At 38.2% G+C, this 24498-nt stretch overlaps 1 protein-coding gene across 3 annotated transcripts in view; it reads left to right on the top strand.

The window, feature by feature from the left end:
• The window catches only part of ZFYVE28 (zinc finger FYVE-type containing 28), a 146420-nt gene that overhangs the window by 66068 nt on the left and 55854 nt on the right, over positions 1-24498 (top strand). For all 3 annotated transcript variants that reach the window (XM_068188510.1, XM_068188508.1, XM_068188509.1), the window contains exons 2-5: positions 3-143; positions 18508-18645; positions 21163-21365; positions 23149-23238. In XM_068188510.1, the coding sequence (XP_068044611.1) occupies positions 3-143; positions 18508-18645; positions 21163-21365; positions 23149-23238 (572 nt within the window). The remainder of the gene's footprint in view (positions 1-2; positions 144-18507; positions 18646-21162; positions 21366-23148; positions 23239-24498) is intronic.

Raw genomic sequence — 24498 nt, 5'->3', positions numbered from 1 at the left:
AGAGAACAGACCCACAGCTCCTTGCTCAGTTCTACTATGCTGATGAGGAACTAAATCAAGTAGCAGCTGAACTGGACAGTTTGGATGGAAGAAAAGACCCACAGAGATGTACCCTGCTGGTCAACCAGTTTCGCTCCTGTCAGGTAATCAATGTGGCAACTTCCTGATTTCACTGGGATTTTTATGTACCTTTAATGCAGTCCATTCATTTTTTTGTATTAGTTAGTTTTTATCATCAGAGCTTTTTAAAATGAACTTGTGTTAGATACATGCCTTGCATTACTTTAAAGGGTATATTCTTGAAAATACTATCCATAAAGTAATTTTCCTACATCTCATTTAAGAGCGTTGATGCTTTCCCTGAATAACAATGCACATGATAAACTTTGCTTCCTTTATATAAAGTAAGCATACAGAGCTTACAGGACATGAGAAATGTTTCATAATTTCAAGCAGCAAAAAATAGCCATGTCATTTGTAGCTGCTCAGCTTTCATGCCTCATGAATCTCAGAGTTTTTCATTAGTAAATGAACTACATTCAGAGGGTTATGTAGTGTTTAGGTAATTCAGATTTTTAGAGGTAGAAAGAATCTACAGTTTTGTACCCTTCATATTTACATGAATTCCTTGATATTTCCTCTCCCAGTTACACCCAAGAAATACAATTTAAACTGAAGTAGGTTCAAGTCTAAAATACATGATGCTCAGGTGGTATGAGGATTTCTGTATGAAAAGTAGATGTTTGCTGTCACCTCAGGACAATTTTAAGTGGAATGACCATAGTAATAAATACACATTTACATCTCCACCAAGTAAAATATGATACAGTTAAGTGTAAAGAATGTATTTTGATTCACCCTTGCTAAAATTTCTTCCTGTTACTCCTAATAAAATGTACTAAACTTCATTATGTGGAAAAATTTCATCATTAATCATGTTACGACGAGTTTCAAGAAAAGTGCCCTGATCATTGTAGGAAGTGTTCACATCAGGTTAGCTGAGTCTGTTGAAAAGAAAAACAGTCAAGTGCTCTGTGTTTGCTTGCAAGAAAACTAAATTTTAGAAGTTCAGCTTTTTGAAGAGTGCTTACAGAGAAAGAGTAGACAGTGAATGTGTTGTTCTGTCAGAAACAATTTAATACTTCTGTTGACTTTGACTATCTTCACACTTTCCTGCAGTATTGTTCCTACAGAAAAATGTGAGTTTAAGGGATTACCCAGCTGGAAGCTGTAAGTTTATTAACAATTAAAAATGCTGTGACTTGGAGTGAAAAAAAAAAATAGATGCGAAAGTTACCTTCAGAGGAAGACTTCAGTCTTCTGTGTGACAGAGCAGCTGTACCTAAACCACACTTCACAAATATTTATCTGACTTCTAGAAAACCTCCAGTAGTGGATGTTCCACAAACTTTCTAGTCAAATTCTTTCCAGACTGGCAAGAAAGGTTTTCTTGTATTAAAGGTGGGTTAACACTATCATTGTGCAAGACAAATCTCCCTGGTTGTTTTATCCCTGGCAATGACAATTTATTCCCTGTTTCCCTGCAGGCACACAGGCTTTCTCATGTGTTTCCTGTAGTATAGGCAGACCTGAAGAACTGTTCTATTCAAAAAGTAACTTCTCTGAATGTTTCACCTGTAAGAGTGCAGGAAATGCAGACTCTGACTGCTCCTTGGACAGTTTGCTTGGCTTGTTCTGTAGTGATTCACTACCTTGTGACTCTTAATATCTTCTGATGTGTGGTAATTTAATTTGTCAGACAGATTGCTGGTACTAAAACAATCTGTTGCTAGAACCAAAAGAAAAGATAGAGGTTTTTTTTTAATGTAGCTATTTTTGTAATTTGTAGTTTTAAAAGTTCTGTAGAATAGGTCAGGTCATTGTCAAATGTCATGTCATGTCAAAAACAGCTTTGCTTAATTAGATCTTAGATTATTTTGTAGTATGTTGTGTAAATGCAATGTTTTTTGGTTTCTTTTAAGAATTTGTCCTGTAATTTTGAAACAAGAGAAGCAACAGTGTTTTAGTAAGGATTCAAAATGTAGATATTTGCTGACCCAATATCACATAGTAGGAGGAAAAATTCGTTTTAGCCTGAAGTGTGGTGGGGTTTGAGAATGATGGAGAACCAACAGCCAGCCCTGGGCTCAGAACGTTGTGGTGGAAGGTTGTGCATGTAAAAGGAGGGTAACAGCTGCATTGTGCAATACTTCTGGTATCTGCAAAAACAGTCATGCAATTCTGAGACCTTTTCTTTAGAAACGTGCACTTTTGACTCTCCAAGCAATGCTTTTGAAAAGTATTTTGTGACCACAAAGCATAGTTTACCACACTCCCAGTCTTTGCATTATTTTTTTCCTATTTTGTGCTAGTTTTTTCCATGGAAACCTTAGTTTTAAGATTTCCAGATTATTCCCAATTTTTATCTCCATGAAATTAAGAGATATAGCATTTCTGTCAGATTTTAGTGTTTTTTAGGGACAAAAATTTCTAAAATTCTATGTCCTTCTATCTTGGCATCTGTTTTTAAAATTAATTCATTGTTCCTGGGTTGCTTATTTTCATGTCTGCCTGATTAACAGATTATGCTTTTGAATTTTATTTTTATCAATTAGAGAGTGAAAATGCCTTTAAATTAGTGTGATTTTTTTTTTTTTAATGCTAACAAGTCTTACAAACTGTGATTCTTCTTGGAGAGAGGTTGGGTGTTATGTTGGATCTTAACCATATCTGAAGAGCCAAGCTTTAAATCTTTGTGTCTGCTTTGAACTTCTGATAGTTTTGTTAAAGATCTCCAAGTTTACTGTAGTGTGTGGACAGACTCAGACAAACCAGAAGGTCTCTGCCTAAAGGATGCAATATTTTATAGTGGACATACTGAAAGTTTTCTATCTTAACAAAACTGGCAGTATTAGTCAAGGCAGGTTGAAGGTGAGGTGCATTGTGGTGTTCCTGTGGATGAGCAGAGAACTGCAGTCTTCAAGGCTGTTGATGCTTCCTTAGTAAAGAACTGCAACTCTGAGTGTTGTCTTCTGCTTTGTCATAATACTGTCTGCTGATAAGAATCACACTTCTTACAGGAAATTAACTTTTCAAAATTTCTGAACATCTTGCAGCTTGGTTTTCAAATGCTGTGCGTTGACTGTACAGCAGGATGCTTGAGTAGCATAATCCATGAGTAAGATTGGTAAGATGAGTAAGATAATGGTTTTCAAAGCTTTTCATTTTCACAATAATGTGATGTAACACTGTTTTCCAGTTATGGTAGCCTATTATAAAAATGCCATCCCTCATTTTGCTTTGCTGTTTTCATGTCAGTGGTAAAATATTGTGAAATTGTAACATATCTATCAATACAATATCTTGCATTTATTGTGTGATTAACACCTATTCAACAGAATAAAACACTTCTCTTCTGGTTTCTGTTAAGAGTCACAATACCTAAAGTGTGCTGAGAAAACCTGTGTAAATTTTTCTTAAATGAACCAAAAGGTAGGCAGAATATCCAACTTTGGTTTATTGAAGGAAAATTCTCTTTTTTTCCTTAAGAAAAACATCTCTGCAGTAGTGAGTCTTCAGTAATATGCAGTGCTTGTTCATTTGAGGTTTTTTCCCTGCAACACAAATCATTGCAGTATTTTTATAATAATGGAATAACAAGGTGTCCTTTCCTATGCTTTTCACAACATCATGCAGTATTGAATATTACAAGAAGTGATGGATAACTCACATACATTTTTGAGTTATCCACTATCATTCTCTAAATTAATTTGCTTTGATCCTTACTGTTTTCACATTGGTTAATATTCTGTTAGTTGGCTTGGTAAACTGGTTTAAAACTATTTATTGATTATTTAAATGGAGTTGGGTTTATTGTTAAATATTACAAAAGTTCATTTGTTTTAAGAGTAAAGAGTAAAAAAACCCTTTGTTTCTAAAGCAAAGCTTTGTTAGGACTTCACTGGTAACAAACCTGTGCATAACAGGTGAGAAAGTTTTTAGGGTCATAGTCCTTGCTTGCTGTTTCAGTACACTGAGAATTATTTCTCTGTGTACAGTAGTGAGGTCTCAGAATAGCACAGGAGTCAGCTCCAGCAGGGTTTTTTCAGCATTACTCCTGCAGATTGTATCTCAGCCGTGTGTCGCTTGATCTGCTGAAGTGCACGAGGAAGGAATTTGCCCCATCAGGGCTCTGACCTGAAGCAAACCATAGACTCTTCTGGCTATGCTGTCCAATTGCACTGTTGCACAGCATAGTAAAATGGGGAATTTATAATATTTGTGAGACATGGCTGCTTCTGGCTCGCTGGTAGCAGTGATGGACACTGCATTGACTGGCAGTACATTACACTGGTTCTTCACTCCTTTTCTGCTATTTGCCTTCTTGGGAAGCACCTCCTGCATTACTGCAATTGGCAGTCCAGTGTTTCCAATTCAGCTTCAGCAGTTCCAGTTTGCTGTAACATGAGGCTTTAAAATGTAGTTTTTAGTGGACAGCCTCCTGTATAGGTCATTCCTTTATATAGTGTGAGAAGGAGGCACCTGTGAACCTGAACTTCATTGTCCTCTGTAGCCTAAGTAAATGTTGCTGAGGAGTTGGAGCCCCTAGAGAAAGCTAATCATATTTCAGTGTTGTGTTTTAGCACTTGTCTGTCTCAGTTTCTGTAGTGATACAAAATATGGTGAATTTTATCAAAAATGCTGTATTTCAACCACACTTATCTCCCTATTTCTTCAAGCTCAATTTAACAACTGAAAGCATCGCTATGAAATGAGTTGAGATACAAGAGTCAGTGGAAACAAAGCTTTGCCCTCCTCATAAAGGAATATGTGTTCCAGGCTGAAGGTGGGGTGTGAAAGGTGGTATAAATTGAGTATGGCAAACAAGGAGTAAAGGAATAGTGCTGCTGGGAGCATACTTGGGGAATCTGCTTTGTCACATGCTAAAATCACACTCACAGGATAGTTGGGGTTGAAAGAAACTTTAAATATCACCCAGTTCCAGCCCCCTGCTATGGGTGGGGACACCTTTCACTGTATTTCCCCAGCATGGGGCACGACCTTGCACTTGGCCTTGTTGAATTAAAACTTTTAACACAAAAAGAAAATATATGCTCTTTATCTTTGAAATCTGTTTTTTTGTATCTTAAGAGCTCAGGAATGTTATTTGCTTGCTGAAGAGGGAGATGGGTGGATAAGACAAGCCTAGGAGTGGGGAAGCTCTTTGTCTGATGCTGTGTTGTGTCTGACCGAAGCAGTGGTCATGTTTGACAATGGGTCACCTCAGGAGGTGGTTACCAGTTTCAGCCTGACATGGGGGTAGCAGTCCAGCTGTCTTTCACATCACCTTACACCATGGATGTGGGCAGATTTCTGTATTGGTTTTTTATTTAATTAAGAAAACCCCACAAGACACCAACGACAGTAACACAAAAAACCCAAACAAAACCAAACAAAAACAACAGACCAGCAAAAATCTAACTCCAAACAAACAAAACTTTCAACCCAACACTGTCACACAGAACTGTGAAGCTGTTGCAGGGCTTGCAAATTGCTTAGTAACATTTCCAGAGTGGAAGAGAAACATGACTGAGCTGAGTGAACTGTCATAGAGCATGCGTTGATTTCTCTGTAGTGGGAGATGGAAAGGCTCTTCAGTGTGTGACATTTGAGTTTTCTTATTACATGTATTTAAAAATAAATAAAAGTTGATGTAGCATGAAATGATAACACAGGTGGCAATCAATAATGCACAAGGGTGAAACTGAATCTGGATTGACAAGTTGCTAAATAATGAAAAGAGAACTTACCTTTGTATACAAAACAATTTGTTATCAGTGAAAAAGGGATGTGATTATATTATGTTAAATGGTGCGTGCTGGGGTAGCCATAGGTTGTTGCTAAAGAGACTGTGATGCAAGGTTTTGCTGTACCATCTGCTCATGATGGCCACAACCATTGCATGCAAACTCCTGTGGAAAACCACTGGCTTTGGTGGAGGAGGTAGTCATCCATATAAAACATGAGGTGCTAACAGGAGAGCAAATGAATATTTTATCTTTAATTAGAAAAGTTTATTCTTTTGGTCACAAGTTTTACTCAAATTTAAAAACACATTGTCTTCTTTGTGAAAGAGAACCCTGCTATAGAATTCTCTTAATTTGAGGTATTGGAGTCTTCTAACACTCAGCTTCAAAAGATAAAATGATTTTTCATTTCATAATGTATGCTTATTTGCCCTTGATCATAGTTTTTATATTGCTAATGATTGGCACGTTGGTACCTTGAATGAGTATTGACAGTGGACCTGAGACACAGTGGTGTAATTCCCAGAGCATTTGAAGGCTAAATGAGGACAATGGAGCCAGATCATTTTAAGCCTGACTTTTCTCAGCATTTGTGAAGTAAGATACTATACCAGATCCAGTTGTGTAGGAATTAATGTAAAGTGACGTGTCTGACTATCCGGGGCTTCATAGCTCTTCCACACTCTTCAGCAGTGCCATCAGAGGATTGCTGTCAGCTCTGCTAGAGTGTGATTGGCTAAATTTTAATTTTTTTTTTTTTTTACTGTTGCAAAGAAGGATAGATTCTAGTATCAGCCACTGAATTTTTTATGTAGTCTATGTAGTCTGAATTGTTTGTCTCATGACTTAAATATGCTGCAATTTTCCTTCTTTTCTCCATATGGACGTGGTATTTTTGTGATGTTTTTGTACTTGGGGATTAAGTCTGTTTTCTTCTGCTAGAAGCCTTTTCACTTAATCATATAGAAGAATTCCTTTCATTTATTTGTTTTTTCCTTTAATACTGGGGAAGTATGATAAGAAAGACAAGAAGGCAAGTTAGTAATTTTTTCGAGACAGTTCTTAGCAGTGGAATTTAATTTTCATTGTGATCTTAACATACTTGAAAGTTAAAACCTGTTTTTTAATAAGAAATAATTCATTTCATAATAATGGATTATTATGAAGAATATTTTGTGGAATATTGTGCAATCTGGTTTTCTCATGTGTCAGGTTGTTATAAGTAAGTTTTCATTAAACAAGATGCTTGAATGGAACATCTGGAGTTGGAAGGGACCCACAAGGATCATCCAGTCCAGCTCCTGGCCCCACACTGCACCATCCTCAAGAGTCACACCACATCCCTGAGAGCATTGTCCAAACTCTCCTTGAACTCCATCACGCTGCTGCTGTGACCCTGGGGAGCCTGTTCAGTGCCCAGCCACCCTCTGGGGGCAGAACCTTTTTCTAATATCCAGCACAAACCTCCCTTGACACAACTTCAGAGCATTCCTTGGTTGCTGTCACTGTCACCACAGAGCAGAGATCAGTGCCTGCCCCTCTCTTCCCCTCATGAGGAAGTTATAACTGCACTGAGGTCTCCCCTCACTTTCCTCCTCCTGGAACAAGATCCCCAATTCATTTGTTTGTCCCTTAGTCCTTACCCAGAGGTTCTCAGCTGTGCCATTGCCAGCTACAAGCTCTGTGCATTCCAGCCCCTGCCCCACCTGCCCTGCCTTGTGCTCCTGGTGAGCCTGGGACCCTCCAGCAGGGCACTCCAGTCACACAACTCATCCCACCAGGTTTTGCTCATGCCAGTGATGCCACATCTCTGCGACTCGGCCAAGGCTTTGAGCTCCTCCTGCTGGATCCTCATGCTGCACCTTGAGATGAAAGCCTTTAGGTGTTAAATACGTATCTGTGTATGCTAAATATTGGGCACAACAAGGAGATCCACGTGTTGGAAGGAGGGATTGCAAAAGATTTTGGAGTTTGAGAGAATAGATTAATTTCAGACTGCCCTTTCCTTACTATTACTGTATAATTTAACAATAAACTACTAATTGGATGGCTGGACTTTAAGGTGATGGCAAGAAAGTCAATTGTTAGCCTTTCAGTCATTGTAACTTTGTAATTAGCCAGAGAGAATGAGAAGCTTAAATATAGTTCACTCACAACTCCAACTTCCTTTTGGAGTAAAGATGCACTGATTGTCTTCTGCCTCCAGCTTATGCTTTTGAAAGAATTTGTGTTAACTCATTGCTGTACAGTGTTCCTGGTGAAAAAAAACCCACAGACTTTAAGAAAATAATTTAAAATATGATTCCTTTTTGAAAGTATTACATGTATTAGCAAGCTAGTGTTGCTTTGAAGAAGTTTGACATGACTGATATGAAAACAGCTTGTGATAAGGATGAATTTGCTGTTGGAGAGCAGGCTTCAGATAGTAGGCTTTGTTCCTGCATGCTTTTGCACTGCTTGCACTCATAAAAACTTCCTGTTTTAAAGGCTTTGGGAAATCTGTACTTGTGTAAAATTAATTATGCAGAAAATGTGCTCTTGATTAGGGAAGCTTACCTTTTTTGCTTATACCACCTACTCTCTCCTGCTGGATTTCCATTTTTTTAGCGTAGTGCTATTTTTCAACACTTCTCAAAGTGGTGTTGAGATGAGCAGCCGAGCAGTACCGCACGTACAGGGTTCTTCACACTGTGAAGAGATAAAGCTAGATCCTTCTCACCTGTTTGTACTGCTCCTTGCTCCACAGCTCTGAGAAAAGCCCAGAATTTAATTCAGAAAATGTAGTGCCCTTGATGCTAACTTATGATGTACACAATAGAAATTCTTAGGTTTGCCCGGAGAATACATTTTCAGTTCTCTAGAGGTCTCAAGGTTTCTGTGCCTGAAGACTACTTACACAAATACCAAGCAACAGATATTTGTATTCTTTGGTTTCTCACTTGCCCTGCAGTGTCTGAGGCTGCTGCTGAAGTTGTTGCTATTCCACATACACAGGGCTCATAATCAAACAGTGTAATAGTTCATGTAGAGGTGTTGAAGATGATCCTCTTGAGGCTGCAAAGCTTGTTGAATTGATTTGTGCAACTGAGCCACTGAGCTAAGCTGCCTTTGTGATGTAAGCTCTGGTAATTTTTGCTTTGGAATTGTTTTGATACTGTGAAAAGTCTTTTTTGGTGTATTTTTTGTTCACTTTTTTGTTTGGGTCTGATGCAGACATAAATAATGAGAGATTAATTCTAGCAGGCTTTCAGAGTCACGTTTACTTTTGACTTACCTGATAACTGGTATGAAAAATTATTTTTTGTTTTCATACAGTTGTACAAACCTCTGGCCTCAGTGCCAGCCTTGTTTATTATTTGTACAATTGTCCTCCATAGGGATTTTGCAAATTTGACTGTAAAATATTTTAACCCTGTAGCTGGAATGTGATGAGTTTTCTCAGTAGATCTAATTAAAATATTTGTGGTTGTCTGGCTTATTCTGAAATGCAAATATCATAATTTATAATTGAGAAAAGAAAATTATGAGGGGATTCCTCAATCAGGAAAGCAGCATTATCTTGATGTAAATTTTTAGGAGAACTTTAAATCACTCATTTAAAATACACAGACTGTAGAAATTATTTGAAGCTTGAACACTCTTAGAATGAAAGTCTCTAAAGGTTTGGGCTCCTTGGTTTTCAGCTGAACTGTTGTTGGCTATAACTCTGTATGTGTGGCATAATTTCACATTGGCCTTTCTTTTTTTTTTTTTTTTTTTGTCTACAGCTGCACAACTTCAGCATAACTCAATTAATTCTGTATTGAGTGAATTCAGATTTTTCATTGATTTTTAATGCTAAGTGTGTTGTTTCTTTCCTAGCAGGTAAAGGGTTTTAAATTGACCAGTGCTGTGGGTTGCCAGTGAGCTTTATAACTGTATTAGTGGAAAGGCATAGAGTGATTTTAGAAGGAAATATTTCTGTAAATTAGAGTGGTTTTGGTCAGAGGTCTATGATAGCTTTAGAAGCTGTGCATGTTGGCTGCCCAGTCTTTGATTCAAGCAAGCCCTTGGGCACTTGGTAGAAATGTTATAAGCATTTTAGTTTCAGTAAATATCTTAACTTTATTGCTTGGCTATGTAGTTGAGCATGGGCAAACAAGAGAAATGAACTTTGATTTTATATAAAAATAACCCTGTTCCAATGTGTATTTCTGTGTTATCACACATAGTTCCTTAGGCATTATTCCATGGTCCATTGGCAACGTCAGTTTAGAAGTTTTCCATTCCAAATTTACACTATTCTTGTTCCTATTCCCACACTTATGCATGGCACCCCTCAAAGCACAACTTTGACAGAGCTTTGAAGTTTTAGATCCCTATCCAAGGCTAGGTTAAATAAGCTGTGGTCAGCTTTACACTTGGAAACACTTGCTCAGCTGTACTGATGCACGTATTTGTAGAATCAGTGAACTTGAGCAGTGAAATGGTGCGGGTTACTCTGGATCTGTGCACTGAAACCCTTCACAGGTGCCCCCTGTAGAAGAGCAGTGAGAGTGCTGGTGACACATGGGGACAGGGACTGCAGGGCGGGTGAGATGGGGAGATAAGGGGCTGAGTTCTCCAGCTGGCCTGGCTGCCAAAGGCTGACACTGCAAAATGGCCTGACGCCAGTCTGAAATGAAAAGTGGCTTTCTGCTTCAGGTGCAAAAAAACCTTATCTGAAGGTGTCCTGCTACCTGATAAGTTTAAGTGGTATGAGAATGAGGAATCTCTAGGGAGGAAGATATATGCTCGTTCATTTTATGCTTTATCGGAATTGTGTCCATGCTGAAGAGAAGCAATTTCTGCAAAGGAAGTCAGCATCAATGAGCATCCCTTGATGGAGAAAGTACCTGTGAAGCGATGTTAAAAAACTCAGAGGACAGTGCTGTAGTGAATTGGCAGCAAGTTATCTATGAAATACTAATTGTATCATTAGCATTCTTGACAGGAGCAAACTGGGAGTATGTACCATGATCACTGTGAACAGTGAGACAGTTCAGAGGTTTGATGTTTTTGTGTTTGATTGCATCTGTCCATTGAAGAACATTTTCGTGTAGAATTAGGTAGAAATAGATCTCATTAAAGGAGACAAATTAGCCAAAAGTGAAAGAAACTCCCTGTTGGGTTCTGAAACCTAATGATTGGTTAGAAGTTGGCAAGAATCTATTCCTGATGTTATTTTGTTAATTGATACAGAGGTTAAACAGTGTGGATTGAACCAGGAGTGCTTTTAGCTAAAGTAATGACCAGGTCTTTCTTGCCTGCTTGATTTGCAACCCTGGAGACTTTAGTTATGATAGTAGAGGTCAGTGAAGGAGACAGCAGGGTAATTACTGAGATAAGGGAGGAAGTTGACTGAAATAAACCTTCATGTTCACAAAGTTTAGAAATTGTAGCAGACAAAGATACCTTTTAACAGGTGTCTTTGAACAGGGGGAAGAAGAACCAAAAGCAGGCTCTGTCCAACCCGCTGGGTGTTCCTCATCGATCTGTGGTGAGGAGGGAATCGTGGTTGTTTTCTGAATTGTATCTGTGTTTGAGGCTTTTTCTAAACTGGAACAGAGCTGGTGGACTTTAGAACAAAGTTCTCATAAGGTTTGTATTTAAAAGACTTGATGCAGAGGTAGGAAAGTCAGAAATGTGTGCCAGGATTAGGCTGTTTGTCATGAGAGTGAGCTAAGACTTATTCAAGGAAAATTATTTTCTTTTACACAATGTCTTCCAATTTAATTTTGGTGGGGATAGTGCCAGTCTAGGGAAAAAAAAAAAAAAAAAGAAAAACTGAGAACAGCCATTTTAAAGTGATGATGTCAAGATTGAGCTTAAATGTGAGACAATGCACATATCTAATTTACTTTTTTCCTGTCATAATACAGCTTGTAAATTTGGGTGTTTTTCCTTTGGAGTTTAATTTCCAGTTCAGTTGTTTTATAACTGATGGCAACATTTGTCATTTCATTACTCCTAGTAGTGGTGACTTGTGTGAGTTGCATTGCTCTAACAGATGTCTTCTCTGTGCTGCCTGACATCTTCAAACAGTTGGTGGCAGGTACCTGCTTGCTATTTGGGTTTGCCATTGAGTGAAAGCTCTTAACTCTTAATTTATTTAGCAAGCAGGCAGACTTGTCAGCCCTTTCATATGTTTTCACTGTACTTCACTGCAAATGAACTTGAATATGATTGTTCTAAATACCTAAGGAACCTGTAAGTATCAGAAAAGTTGGGTTTTTTTGTCTTGTTGGCTTTGGTTCACAGGTTTTAAATTTGCCTTTTTTCCCCCCAGTAATGACAAATGATCAGTGGAATGTTGTAGTTGGGTAAAAAACAAATCTGCAGAGTTAAACATTCATTATCAGCAAATTTTTAAATGTTGCTTTTTAACATCTTTTCTTTAATTTTGGGAAACTTCTGGTCACTACAGAATAATTAGCAAATGGCTATAAAAAATAAAATGCTTGAATGTAACTTGGGCCATCAGTACAACTCCATCAACTAACAGGAATTGTATTTTCTTTCTACATTTCATATTTGATCTAATGTAGGGAGGGAGTGGTTAATATTTAAATATATTTTTTCTTTGAAAAAAGGATCCTAATAATGTTTAGTACTGTAGTCTTAAATTGTAGTTTCTCCTGTTAACAAGTTTTTTTATGTGTTTCTACTTGCTCACATGGATCAAATAGGTCATTGTGAGAAACTCCTGCTATCTAAGACTGTGGTCAGAGTGGAATGAAAATGCTGTGCACTGCAGGTCAGGGAATTAATTTGCAGCAGAGAACCATAGGGAAGAAAGCTGGATCCATGCCAACTTAGCAATGAATGTGTTGGGGATGCAGGATGTTTTCACTGCAGCAGGGGAAGGCAAAGTGAAGATGGCAGTAATTCATGATGACATCTCCTTCATTCTGCTCTCTGTGAATGGGGATTCCTCTTTTATTTATTGAGAGTTGTTGTTGCTAGGCTGGGGCAATACAGAATTTAAATTGCTACATATCCAAGTTGCCTTTTCATGGTGAATTTTGGTATTACTCTCTAGTGGGATGGGTTAAACTAGAAGCTGCTCCCCAAAGTTCATACATAGAAAAATTCTGTTACTTTTAGAAAGTGGAGTCTCATGAGTTGCACCCTCAATTTGCAGATGACACCAACTTGGGTTGAGGTGGGAAGAGTTTATCTCTTTGACAGCAGGAAGGCTCCACAGAGGGATCTGGACAGGCTGGATCAGTGGGATCAGTGGATCAAGGGTCTGAGGTTCAACAAGGCCAAGTGCCAGGTCCTGCCCCTGGGTCACAACAACCCCTGCAGTGCCACAGGCTGGGGCACAGTGGCTGGACAGGGCCCCATGGGAAAGGACCTGGGGGTGCTGGTTGACAGTGGCTGAACATGAGCCAGGTGTGCCCAGGTGGCCAAGAAAGCCAATGGCACCTGGCCTGGATCAGCAGTGGTGTGGCCAAGCACAAGTTTTTTGAGTGGCTGAGGCAGCTGGAGATGTTTAGCCTGGAGAAAAGGAGGCTCTGGAAAGACCTTATTGTTCTCTGCAACTACCTGAGGTTGTAGCTAGGTGGGGTTCAGACTCCTCTCCCCAGTAACTATTGATAAGACAAGAGGAAATGGCCCAAATTGTGCCAGGGGATGCTTAGATGGGATATTAGGAAAACTTCCTTCATGAAAAGGGTTGTCAAGCATTGAAGAGGCTGCCCAGGGCAGTGGCTGAGTCACCATCACTGGAGCTAATGAAAAGATTTGTGGATGTGGTACTTGGGCACTTGGTTTAGCAGTGAACTTGGCAGTGCTGGGTTAGTGGTTGGACTTGAGGATCTGAAAGGTCTTTTCCAACCCAAACAATTCCATTGTGCTGCATTGCCAGTGGGAAATAATCAGCTGATGAGGCAAAAAGAGTCTGAAAGCACAGCCTTTGGGATCTGTGCAAGATGGACTGGAGGGAAAACTGTAGAGAGGCTTTGGCTCTCTAATGTGAAATAGCTGTCTGGGTTCTGAAGCCAGAACTTTTGTGTGTACGTTGAAAACCTATTTGTTACATCACAGAGTACACCACCTTGTTACTGAATTCTTCTCTTAAAGTAGCCCATAACACCCTAAATGCATGCCAGTTGCTTTAATTACAATAAAATCTTCCTTTCTTTTTGGTTTCTGATTGCCATAATGTGATGTTGAAGAAGTTCTGGAACTTAACATCAAGCTAGAAAACGTAACAAAAAATGTCATGGACTTACTTAAATGAAGAGGCTAAAATATCATCTATTAAGCTCATGGTGATATCATCATAGACCATACTGCCTTAGCTAGATTTTGCTGGTAATTCAAAACATGGATATTAAAGAAGTACAGAACAGCACAGGAATTTACCTTCCTTTGAAGAAGTCTTGCAAAAGACCTCAGAAAGGTCATATTAAATTCAATGTTGTGGAAGAGCAGTGTAAATTTTATCAATGACATGTATAAAAGGATAGATAAGTTTGCCTTTTGTTGCTCTAAACATATGTTTCATAGTACATGGAAGATTAATTTCTTGGCATTTTTTTGGTACCTATTCTGGAAGTTAATGCAGCAATTGATGTTAGCTTTATGCTCTGATTATTTAATATATGGCTAATTAATGATGGGCCAAAAATAAACCAACTTTTTGTCCTCTACTGTGGCTACCTACATACATTTGTCTCACTACCACTCATTATCTACCCTATCAAAATGAAATATAAGTGCTGTGTGTTATGTGAAACTCTGAGCTGTGTTTTCCAGGAAATTAGGAGTTTGGAGTAAATCCCAAAGCAGAATCTCTGCAGTGGCTGCCTGTGTTGCTGAAAAGCCTCAACAGAGCACCTGAAACAAAACTGCACATTCCAGTGTACAGATAAACCAAAAGACAACAGATAAAGCCACCAAAAGAGGCATTAAAATCCGGAGGCTTTTATGTAGAAAGATGGATCAAGTGAAAGATTTACTACTTCAATTCCAACTAATTGATTTCTGTTGCTTCAATTAGAGCAAAATTTCAGTGTTACCATGTATCCAAACCCATTCGTTATTAGCTTACAAAGCAGAATACTGTAATTAAATAAATTGAATGTTTCTTGAGGATCTTCTGAAGAAAAGACTAATTTGCTTACAATGCATTGGATAGTCTGTCTAAATTGGCTGGCATCCTTCCAGTTTGAAAGCATCTGAGATCTGAAATTTTTATGGGAGCAAATATTCCAGATTTCTCATGTAAGTTACTCTGCTCTGGGTGTCATAAGAAAAATAGAAGAGGGAAGTGATGGAGAATTGTTGGTTTGTTTGGAGTTTTTTTTCTTCTGTAGAATAAACCCTGTAGAACAACAGAGAATTTGGGAAATTGCACATCTTGAAACAGCAAAAGAAGTTTACCTTGTAGAAATCTTTCAGTATGGGTACATTATATATCAAAGTTCCATCAACTGTTCTTTCCTAATCTTCCTGTATCCCTGCTAGACTAGGCAGGAGAAGATGGCCATCTTCTTAATTGGCTTTTTCACTGAGCTCTCTGACAGAATAACCAGCTGCCTGTGTGAAGCCAGGTAACTCTGTACAGACAGCTGCTACTGGAGATGGAGCTATTGTGATTTTTCTCCATTGGGAAGTGTATATGAAAATTATAATTACCTGTAGTTTAACTTAGTAGTACTGCACATATTAAAAAAAAAATACCTGGCTCAAAGTTGGGCATATGTGGAGATGTGTTGGTAGATCTTGGGTGCACTGGAGCAGAAGCATCTAGAGATTATAGGAGTTGAAGAAATGAGGAAGAATATTAAGTGTCTTTTAAGTGGGAAACAAATAAATTATATACTTAAACATTAGTATATTGTAAAAAGTTGAATTATCTTCATTATATCATTGTGTCTTTAGCTGCAATATACAAGTGCATTAAGGTAGAAAATTTCATGATGCTTGTAATAATTATCTCCTGAGATGATTTAGGTAGAATCTTAGAGCTTTTTAACAGGTATAATGATTAGAAAAACAGAGCAAAACCATGGAACAGTTGCTTGCCAGCTGTGAGTCCTCTTTCTTTATTCTGTTTGTGTAAAATGTTCTTTGATACATCAAGAATTTTGAATATGTATACGGGGGGTTATGTAAGGGAAATTCAATCTGTCTTGTAGCTGCTGTCAAATAAGATTGCATTTAAAAAATAATCCATTGAAGTAAAATAAAATTTAGGGAGGAAAGTTTTTTTAATATGACTTTTCCTCTTATTCTGTGTAGCATTTTAGGGAAAAAAAGTAGGAGAAAAATTGCATTTCCCCATATTAAAGTTGGGTGGCAAGTAAAATAAATTGGAATATCATGTCCTAAAATAAAATGTAATTGGATTACTTAGAATCTGATATAACCAGGTTTGAATAATTTTCTTCTCAGAGTTTTGTGCCTTAATATTTCTCTGCATTTCATGAAACTTTTGTAAAATTTTAACTGGTAAGATTGCTTTTTACCACTATATCTCTCCAATGCAAAAAGGCCTTTGCAAACTTTGATTAATTCTCTGAAAACAGGAATCTGGCCTTTTCATCCTAATGATAAAGACCAGCTTATATTGCTGTAGTGATAAAGTGAGAGCTACAGGCAGAGCACCTGGTCTCAGAATACATCAGTAATAACAGATGTGAAACACTTCATGAGTGACTCATGCCTTTCTACAAGGTAAATGTTTTCATCCTCAGTTTCAGTCTTGGCTCTGTAACCTTGGGTAGGAGCTGGGTAGTTTAGGTGTAGTTTTTCTTCTGAGATCTACTTTCAAAATATTTTGGTTCCCATGTAGATTTAGCTAAATATTGGTGAGAGAAGTATACTTAATTCCATGAATTAAGAAGTGGAAGGAGAATAGGAAACTTGCTCTTATCCTGTTTTTTCTGACCCTCAAGTGTCATGCCAATTTGGATGTGGTTGCTTGTCTAATTCCCTGTTCTCCTGAAGAGAGAGGTGGTGAGTGTTCTTCAGCCAGTGGTTCAGGATGCTGCTGCTGCAGCAGGGTGTGGGCATCTTTGCTCTGCTCTCTTCCAGGATTTGAACTTCAGTTCTCCTTGCAATGACCCTAGGGAGTATTTAAGGTTGGTTTTTCCCGCAGTTCCTACAAGGGGCATCTCTTTGGATTCTAAGGGATCCTAGTGCCCCACTGATCCTGGCAGTACAATAGGCCCAGCAGAGGGAGGGGGAGATTTCATCTCTCAAATCAGGTATTCTGTGTCAGTGATTCTAATTATCTTTTCTCTTCTCATGCCTGCTGGCCATGGTCTGTGTTGGGATGCCCTGGAGGACCTACAGGGCATTTGATTTTCAGTCTTATATCTAGAGAAGATGGTTGATTGTTACATTTGTTCATGTGTTTTAACTGTATGAGGTGGGGGTTTTTGTTTGTTTTTAACAACTTTATTGAAATGAAATGTATTATCTCATGACAGCCTTGCAAAAAATACTTTATTGTGAATGTGTTTTAATCGTTAATACATCAAGTACCTTATACCAGTGTGTAATAAATATTGCTGATTGTTAATTTATTCCTTTTTTTGGATGAAGACAACTGTAATTACAGCCTTAATGTTAAGATTATTTTATGGCAGCAGCAGGTGCAGCAGTCTGTGGAGAAATTGCAGAAAATGTGGATCATTCTTTGTAGATAAAGTCAGTTTTGCCTTTTGTGATAGGGAACATATTAAAGGGGCAGGTTTCTTCAAAATTCACGTCTTCTATTGTTTTTTAAATGCAGGTGAAAATAAAATAATTAAGTGTAGATTTAAAGCAATTCTGTCTGTTAAACAATTTTGTACAGACAGATGTGGTGGTATTTGTTTGAGAAGTACTTTAAATAGAATGTGAATTCTGTACATAGCAGAAGCAGCATAAGACAAAACATCTTTATGAAAGCACTCAGCCTTTTTCATGCTCTCAATCTACCTTTATTATGTTAATTAAATTCTGTACAGTTCCCAGCAGGGGAATGTGAAAATTACCTTTTCAAATAAATGAATACAGATTATTTACTGCATATCAAGAAACTGCATGTAGGTCTTTGATCATTGTCCTGGTGCAGAGGTAGATCAGAGCAGTTATTAAAGCTCTAATTTGCGTGGTGTCCCCTTATCCTCCTGCTGTCTGGGGATGAGGTGGTTGGTGAGAGTGCCAGCCCTTGCCCACTTGGGATTCAGGTGTGTAAACTGCTTTAGATTACCAGCATGAGCTTAAATGGTCCCAGTATAGCTCAGTTTCTACCAACTGCAAGGTACCCTGTCTGTGCTCTTTTTGGGAATAAGGGGAGTGTGTGTTGTTGGGACTGGTGAGAGGAAATGGAAGAAGTATAATTCACTTGTACTTCTAGTTTATGTACTGATAGGTACAGATAGCTGAAGGTAACGAGATCTTTGTCATGCTTCCTCAGCAGAAGTCCCATTAAAGTAGTCAAAGTTAAGTGCAACTAATCTGAGAAACAGTTTCTAGGAAAACTACAAAGAGTGAAGTTTGCTGCTCTCGTTTCTGTGCAGTATTCTCCTCTGTTTTCACTGTGTGTATGAAGACCATGAGAGTTAAATACTGCATTTTCTATCTTAATTGGTTGATACCTCAGTAATAAAGCCTATTTTAGAAGAATAAAATGTTTTCTGTGCAAACAGTATATATGCTATCCTGTGTTTTGCTTCAGGATAATGTTTTGAACATCATAAACCAAATCATGGATGAATGCATTCCACATGAACGGGCCAACCGAGACTTTTGTGTTAAGTTTCCAGAGGAAATACGCCACGACAACCTTGCAGGACAGCTTTGGTTTGGAGCAGAGGTAGGTCTGTCATACTTCTGTTGTTTGGGATTAATAGACACATTTTTTGTTGTATAAAGCCACAGTTACCTTTTCAGGCTTTTCTGAAAGAGGTACAAAAAAAACCCTACAGAGCAAAGTAAACAAGAGAACTTACTCTGGGTGCTCAGAGAATGGGGTTCTTTAACTGTGGTTTGGTTGGGCTAACAGCATACCTGGTTATTTTCATAACTGTGCTGTCAGTATTCTGTAGTGAAAAACTATTTTTTGTGGGTTTGCATCTGAGTGATTTTTTTTTTTCTGATCAACCATCTTGTCTTTTGAAGATCTTAGTAACGAAAGTGTATTAGGGAGTTTATCAGGACAAAAGTTAATCTCCAGCAAATAGAAGTGCATGCTGTCACTTTATTTTAATGGCTATTTATGCTATAACATCCTAAATATTCAACCTCAGGCTGTAATATGTTGCACATAACTTCCTGGTTTCATGTGTATGCCTATGCCAAAAATATAATAGTTCCTGTGCAGAACACTGAAGTCCACTTTTCTTCTCTTACCTGGTTTCTCTCAAAGATTTGCCTCTAGAGAAACCTGTAGGAACAAGGAATTTTTGTAGTGAATAAGCATGTGTTATTTTAACCAAAGGAAGCCTGAAGTGTCAGAAAAAAAGGATGTGATATGCAAAATATTTATTAGTACTGATGTCTTTGGCTTAAAAAAAAAACAACCAACATTTTTGGTAGCATTTTTCATATTGTGGCATCTTTAGTGATAAACTCTTCACGTTACTGGCCTGAAGGTAACTTAAGGTTGAATTTGTTGAGAATTGAGGGGGGATTAGTCCAGACATCCCACCACACAACAGCATGTTGTGGTCTCATTTTCAGTGTTGCTTCTCCTGTATTTGAAGCAATCTTTGGCCTCCTGTTAATAGCCTTTTTTTTTTTTTTCCTCTACCAGTTTTTCCTTTCTTTCTCAAGTGCATATTCTCAATGAAGATTTCTCATCTTGTTCAGTCCAATATGCCTCCATGTGTTGTTTCTGAAACTTGCTTTGACAGTTGTTAATTGTAGGCTCCTCTGAGTGAGAGAAGTCTCAGATAGATAGAATTTACAAAATTAATTTGGTATGTCAGTGCTTTGTAATCCTGTCCTAAGTCTTGTTTTATTCACTGCTGTGTTATATAAGCTAAACCTGTTTCCAAATCAAACTTTCACTGTGTAACCCTCAGGCTGGAGAGACCTGTTGGTTTCAGAGAAAGTAACACGTGCAGTGATGATGTAATGCCAGCTCCTACTGCTGCAGGCACTGTCCTCCTGTAAATTCATGGAGCAAGAAGGCTGCGTGAGCTCTATGAGTACACACTTCTGTCCTTGTCAGTACAGTCACTGAGTTAGCAGACTGAGAACACCTATCAGCAGGTAACACTTACTCTAGCCATACTTCCCACAAGCACTGCTTTGGCTGATAAGAAGTAAGAAGATGATCTTCTCTGAGTGCCCTCAAATCAATGCATCAGACTGCTGAGAAAGGATCCCTTCTGGGACTGCAGGTCCCTTATACTGAGTTGCAGGTGTGGCTCCCATCCACAGGACGCCAGGGAGAGGGGGATGGCACAGCTGCAAATGGAGATTTAAAAAAGGAAAATAAAAACCCTGATCTTTCAGAGCAACCTTGTCTTTTCTCAGTTAATAGAAGTATTTCTATTAAAGCAGCAGGTGTGATTTATATTGGTGCTCATTGTCTTCCAAATGTAACCATAAAAGAAAAAAGCCAGCAGTTGTGTTTAGTGGCAAGATTTTTAAAAAGTTTTATTAATGTGTTACAGTAAAAATCTTCTGTTAATGTCTTTGTCAGCTGGTCAGAGTCCATGTATAATGCCTGGGGCAAGGTGTCTTAAATAGTTGCTTTCCAGACACTGCAGGGAAGAATCACTCAGTGACCTGATTTTTGTATAATCATGATTTCTGTGGGAAGCAGGATACTGGCCTAACTGGATCCCTGTGTGATAGCCAGTGTGAGCAGATGTGCTGTAAAAGACATCACAGTTGCAGAACTTGTTCTTTTTATAAGGAACAGATTTATTTTACAATAAAATAAAAATCCAAATCAAACCTCAAATCAAAACAGTGCATAGACTGTAGATTTGCTGGATTCCCATCTGTTTTATGCAAGGAATCTGTGTGTGCATAGAGGATTTATCCTACTAATGCTTATTGCCTGACTGGAGGAAGAATAACTTTAGTTCTTCTGTCAGCACTGTGGTCACCCTAAGATATTCTTGTACTTCAGCCTTTTCCGCTTCTCATGTCTCCCTGGCTGAACTGCTCCCTAACCTTCTCTGTGAAAGCTTTTGACTCTTGACATACCAGCCTTAAATCCTTCACTTGTTTAATAATTTGCAGCCAACTGGAGCTAAGTACTGCCCTTGTTCAAAAGCACATGTTATTAAATAGCACATCTTGTGGTTTGTTTTTAAGTATAGAAGTATTTTTAGTTTGTAAAAACTAATATTTTATCTCTTCATATCTTTCATAGTGTTTGGCTGCTGGCTCAATTATTATGAATCGTGAAATTGAGAGTATGGCTATGAGGCCCTTGGCCAAGGATCTGACCCGAAGCCTAGAGGAAGTCAGAAATATCATTCGTGACCAGGCCTTAAGGGATTTGAACCTCTACACAGAAAAAATGAAAGATTCCCTCAAGCATTTTGATGTCCTTTTTGCTGAGTTTGAATTAAGGTAAAAGATACGAAGTAAATGTGTTGTGAGCCATGTCTTGGCCGCTGCAGCTGTTTTTTGGCTTGTTGGTTTTGGAAACTGGCTGTCACTCTGTATTCCTTGAGTGGAAAAAGGATGTAAATTTTTTTATCCTTGTATTTGAATTCTTTAGTAATTTGTGTATTGTTAGATTTGTTCTTCCAGTGTAGCAATAATGAAAACTAAATAGCTTTTTAGCAATCAACATTTGCTCTTTCCAACTAAACTATAATCCCCCATTTGCATAGTGGCATATGGCATTTGAGGGAGAATTTCCAATACACAAAAGGAAGCCATAAATCTCTTCTCTTAATGTTTTCTTTGTCAGAGAAAAGGCAACAAATAGATGTTTAAAAAGAAAAGAAAAATAACGAATATTCTAGAGACTGGGGTTTTGTTCTCTTGTGCTTAGTGGTACAAGCAAGATGTACCCAGTGAATTTAAGAAGGCAAATTGAATTCTGATGGAGGAAGTGCTTTTACACGAGCCATAATTAACCGCAGGAAATCACTGCTTTGAAATCTTGTGATTGAAAAATGACTTGGAGGTTTAATGCTTAGGTAAAAATAACTGCTTTTTGGGGTGATGCTTTTTTGCATCAAGGGTCACATTGACCCATCTTGCATTGTGCTTTCAGAGTGTAGTTAGTGACCTGCCTGTGTGTTAGATGTTTGTGGTGCTGACCACAGACAAGATAATGGGCAGAATTATCTGTGGATCTAATATGATACAGTCACTGCTGCCCTTAGCAGAACATGTTTCTTAGGATTGGGTAGTCTGTTAATATTTCCTGGGAATAACCTCTAGACTATCATGCCCCACATTACTGCTTGCCCTTCCTCAAAGTTGTTATTCTCTTGTGTTCTTTTACTCAGGTAAGCAGGTTTTTTTTCTGATTAGAAAAGGCATCATTATTCTGTTACATTGAAAACACTTTAATTGAAAATGTTGTCTAAAACCATGTTTTTAAGTGTGGATTTGAGTGCAGACACCATGACATCAGTAACTGGTTCTTGGCAGTGTCTGTGCAGTTTTTGGCCTGACAATACCAACTCTCTGTGCGCAGCATTTTTCTTCACCATTGTTTTGCAAACAACTTCTTCCCTTTCTGTGTTACTTGGATTCTACCAAATGACCAATTAAGTAATACAGTGACAGAAAACCACTAAACTTCTACCAGTATTTCTTACCTTGTTGAATTAGTGCTTTTGCTAGTAATTCCACATAGAAATGAGGCCAAATTTTAAGTCTCATAAACTGTCTGAGGCCAAATTTTAAGTCTCATAAACTGTCTCATCTGGGTAACTGAGTTTCACTAATCTAATTTCAGGTAAAACCTTTATAGGTAAAATGTTTGGTTTAAGTCAGATTTTTTTATTAATTGAGGAAAGTCAGAGTAAACTATTCTGTCTTTTAAGATGGGGCTGTAAAGATCCTTTGAATGCACTGTGCCACACAGTAAAGGATTCTGATAGCTAAATATGCTATCATAATTATATCATTGTATCATAAATGTGCTATATAATCATAATATTTCTAAAATACCACTGACTTCTGCCTCAATTCCACTTCAGTAAGTAATTTGGCTGTGTTTCTCACAGATTGTTACACAGTACAGTTTTTGTAGTGAGTGCTATTGAAATACAAATTGGTACAAGAAATCATCTTAGATTTCTAAGACGATTTATCCTAGGTTTGGTTTTATTTATAATCTTATTTGTCAAAGCATGTGAAACAGTGGTATGTTATTTTATCATTTTTATAGTTATGTGTCAGCCATGGTACCTGTGAAGTCTCCAAAAGAATATTATGTACAGCAAGAGGTTATTGTATTGTTCTGTGAAACTGTGGAGAGGTAAGTTAAGGACTAGATCTTAATTTTTGTGTTTACTTTGTCTGAGTTTTTATCAAAGTGCATTAACTATTAATGTTGAAGAATTGTTGTAAAGCACCAGGTATTTTGCTTTTCTAGTAAATATCCAAATTCAAAGTTCAGAGGTATTAAGCATGCTTGGCAGGCACAAGCCTGTGGGTTTTTGTTTTCTGCATTAAAAAAATACAAAACAAAACACAAGAGTTAATAATCCAACAATAACTGTATTGTTGATATGCCTAGTTACAGGTGTGTACATGAAGACTCAGAATTTAAATAAGCTTAGTCTGTTCAAGGCATCAAGTTCATGCAAGAAAAATGGGGAGATGATTCAAATAATCTGTGAACCTCCAGTGATTTTCATAAAGAACTCATAAAAGCTCTTTAAAATCTCAAAGGACTGGTCTTTGGCTCTGTATGTATGAAGGGATGATGATGAAAGAAATCAATTCAGCAATCCATAAGTTCTTCTAGAAATATAAGGTGCAAAGAAAAGTGTGAATTTGTCATGTACTGTGTTGAACAACTTTTTTTCTTCCCCCTTGTGACAGATTAACTAGCCTGCAGATGGGTAGTAGAAGGGAGCAGCATGTGAAATACTCAGCCTAAGTGAGGTTTTGAGCAGTGCAGCACTGTTCTTAAAAGAAAATTAGTGAATCATGTTCTGTGTAGAAATATTAGATACCAGTTGACTGCAAAAGGCCCTTAGAGTAAGTGTTGGTTTCACTCTCATGTTAGGAGAACTTGTGAAGTAGGACCCTGGGTCTGGTGCAGTCCATCCTTTCATCGAGGAATGGAGGAGTGCAGAGCACACTGCCACAATCTGCACGTGACACCAAGAGCAGAGGTGTTTCAGGCATTTTGGGAGACAGGATTGCAACTCAAAGAAGGTCACAACAAGTAGGAGGAATTACCTTCCGTCAGTCAGAGAGCTCTGCCGCACATACACGTACTCACCTACGGCATACACGAGTCCAGCAGAGGCCACAAAGATGAAGAAGGGTCTGGAGCATCCCTCTTAGGAGGAGAGGCTGGGGGAGCTGGGCCTGTTTAGAGGAGACAAGACTGAGGGGATCTGATCAATGCACACAAATATCTCTAAGGTGTGTGTCAAGAGGATGGTGCCAGACTCTCTTCCATGGTGTCCAGGGACAGGACAAGGAGTAACAGCCATAAATTACAACAAGAGAACTTCACACCAGCATGGGGAAGGATTTCTCTACTTTGAGGTGCCAGAACAGT

The sequence above is a fragment of the Anomalospiza imberbis genome, chromosome 4 (assembly GCF_031753505.1).
Source record: "Anomalospiza imberbis isolate Cuckoo-Finch-1a 21T00152 chromosome 4, ASM3175350v1, whole genome shotgun sequence".
Lineage (NCBI taxonomy): Eukaryota > Metazoa > Chordata > Aves > Passeriformes > Viduidae > Anomalospiza > Anomalospiza imberbis.
The sequence above is the reverse complement of the archived record's forward strand: the minus strand, read 5'-3'. Positions and strand labels throughout refer to the sequence as shown.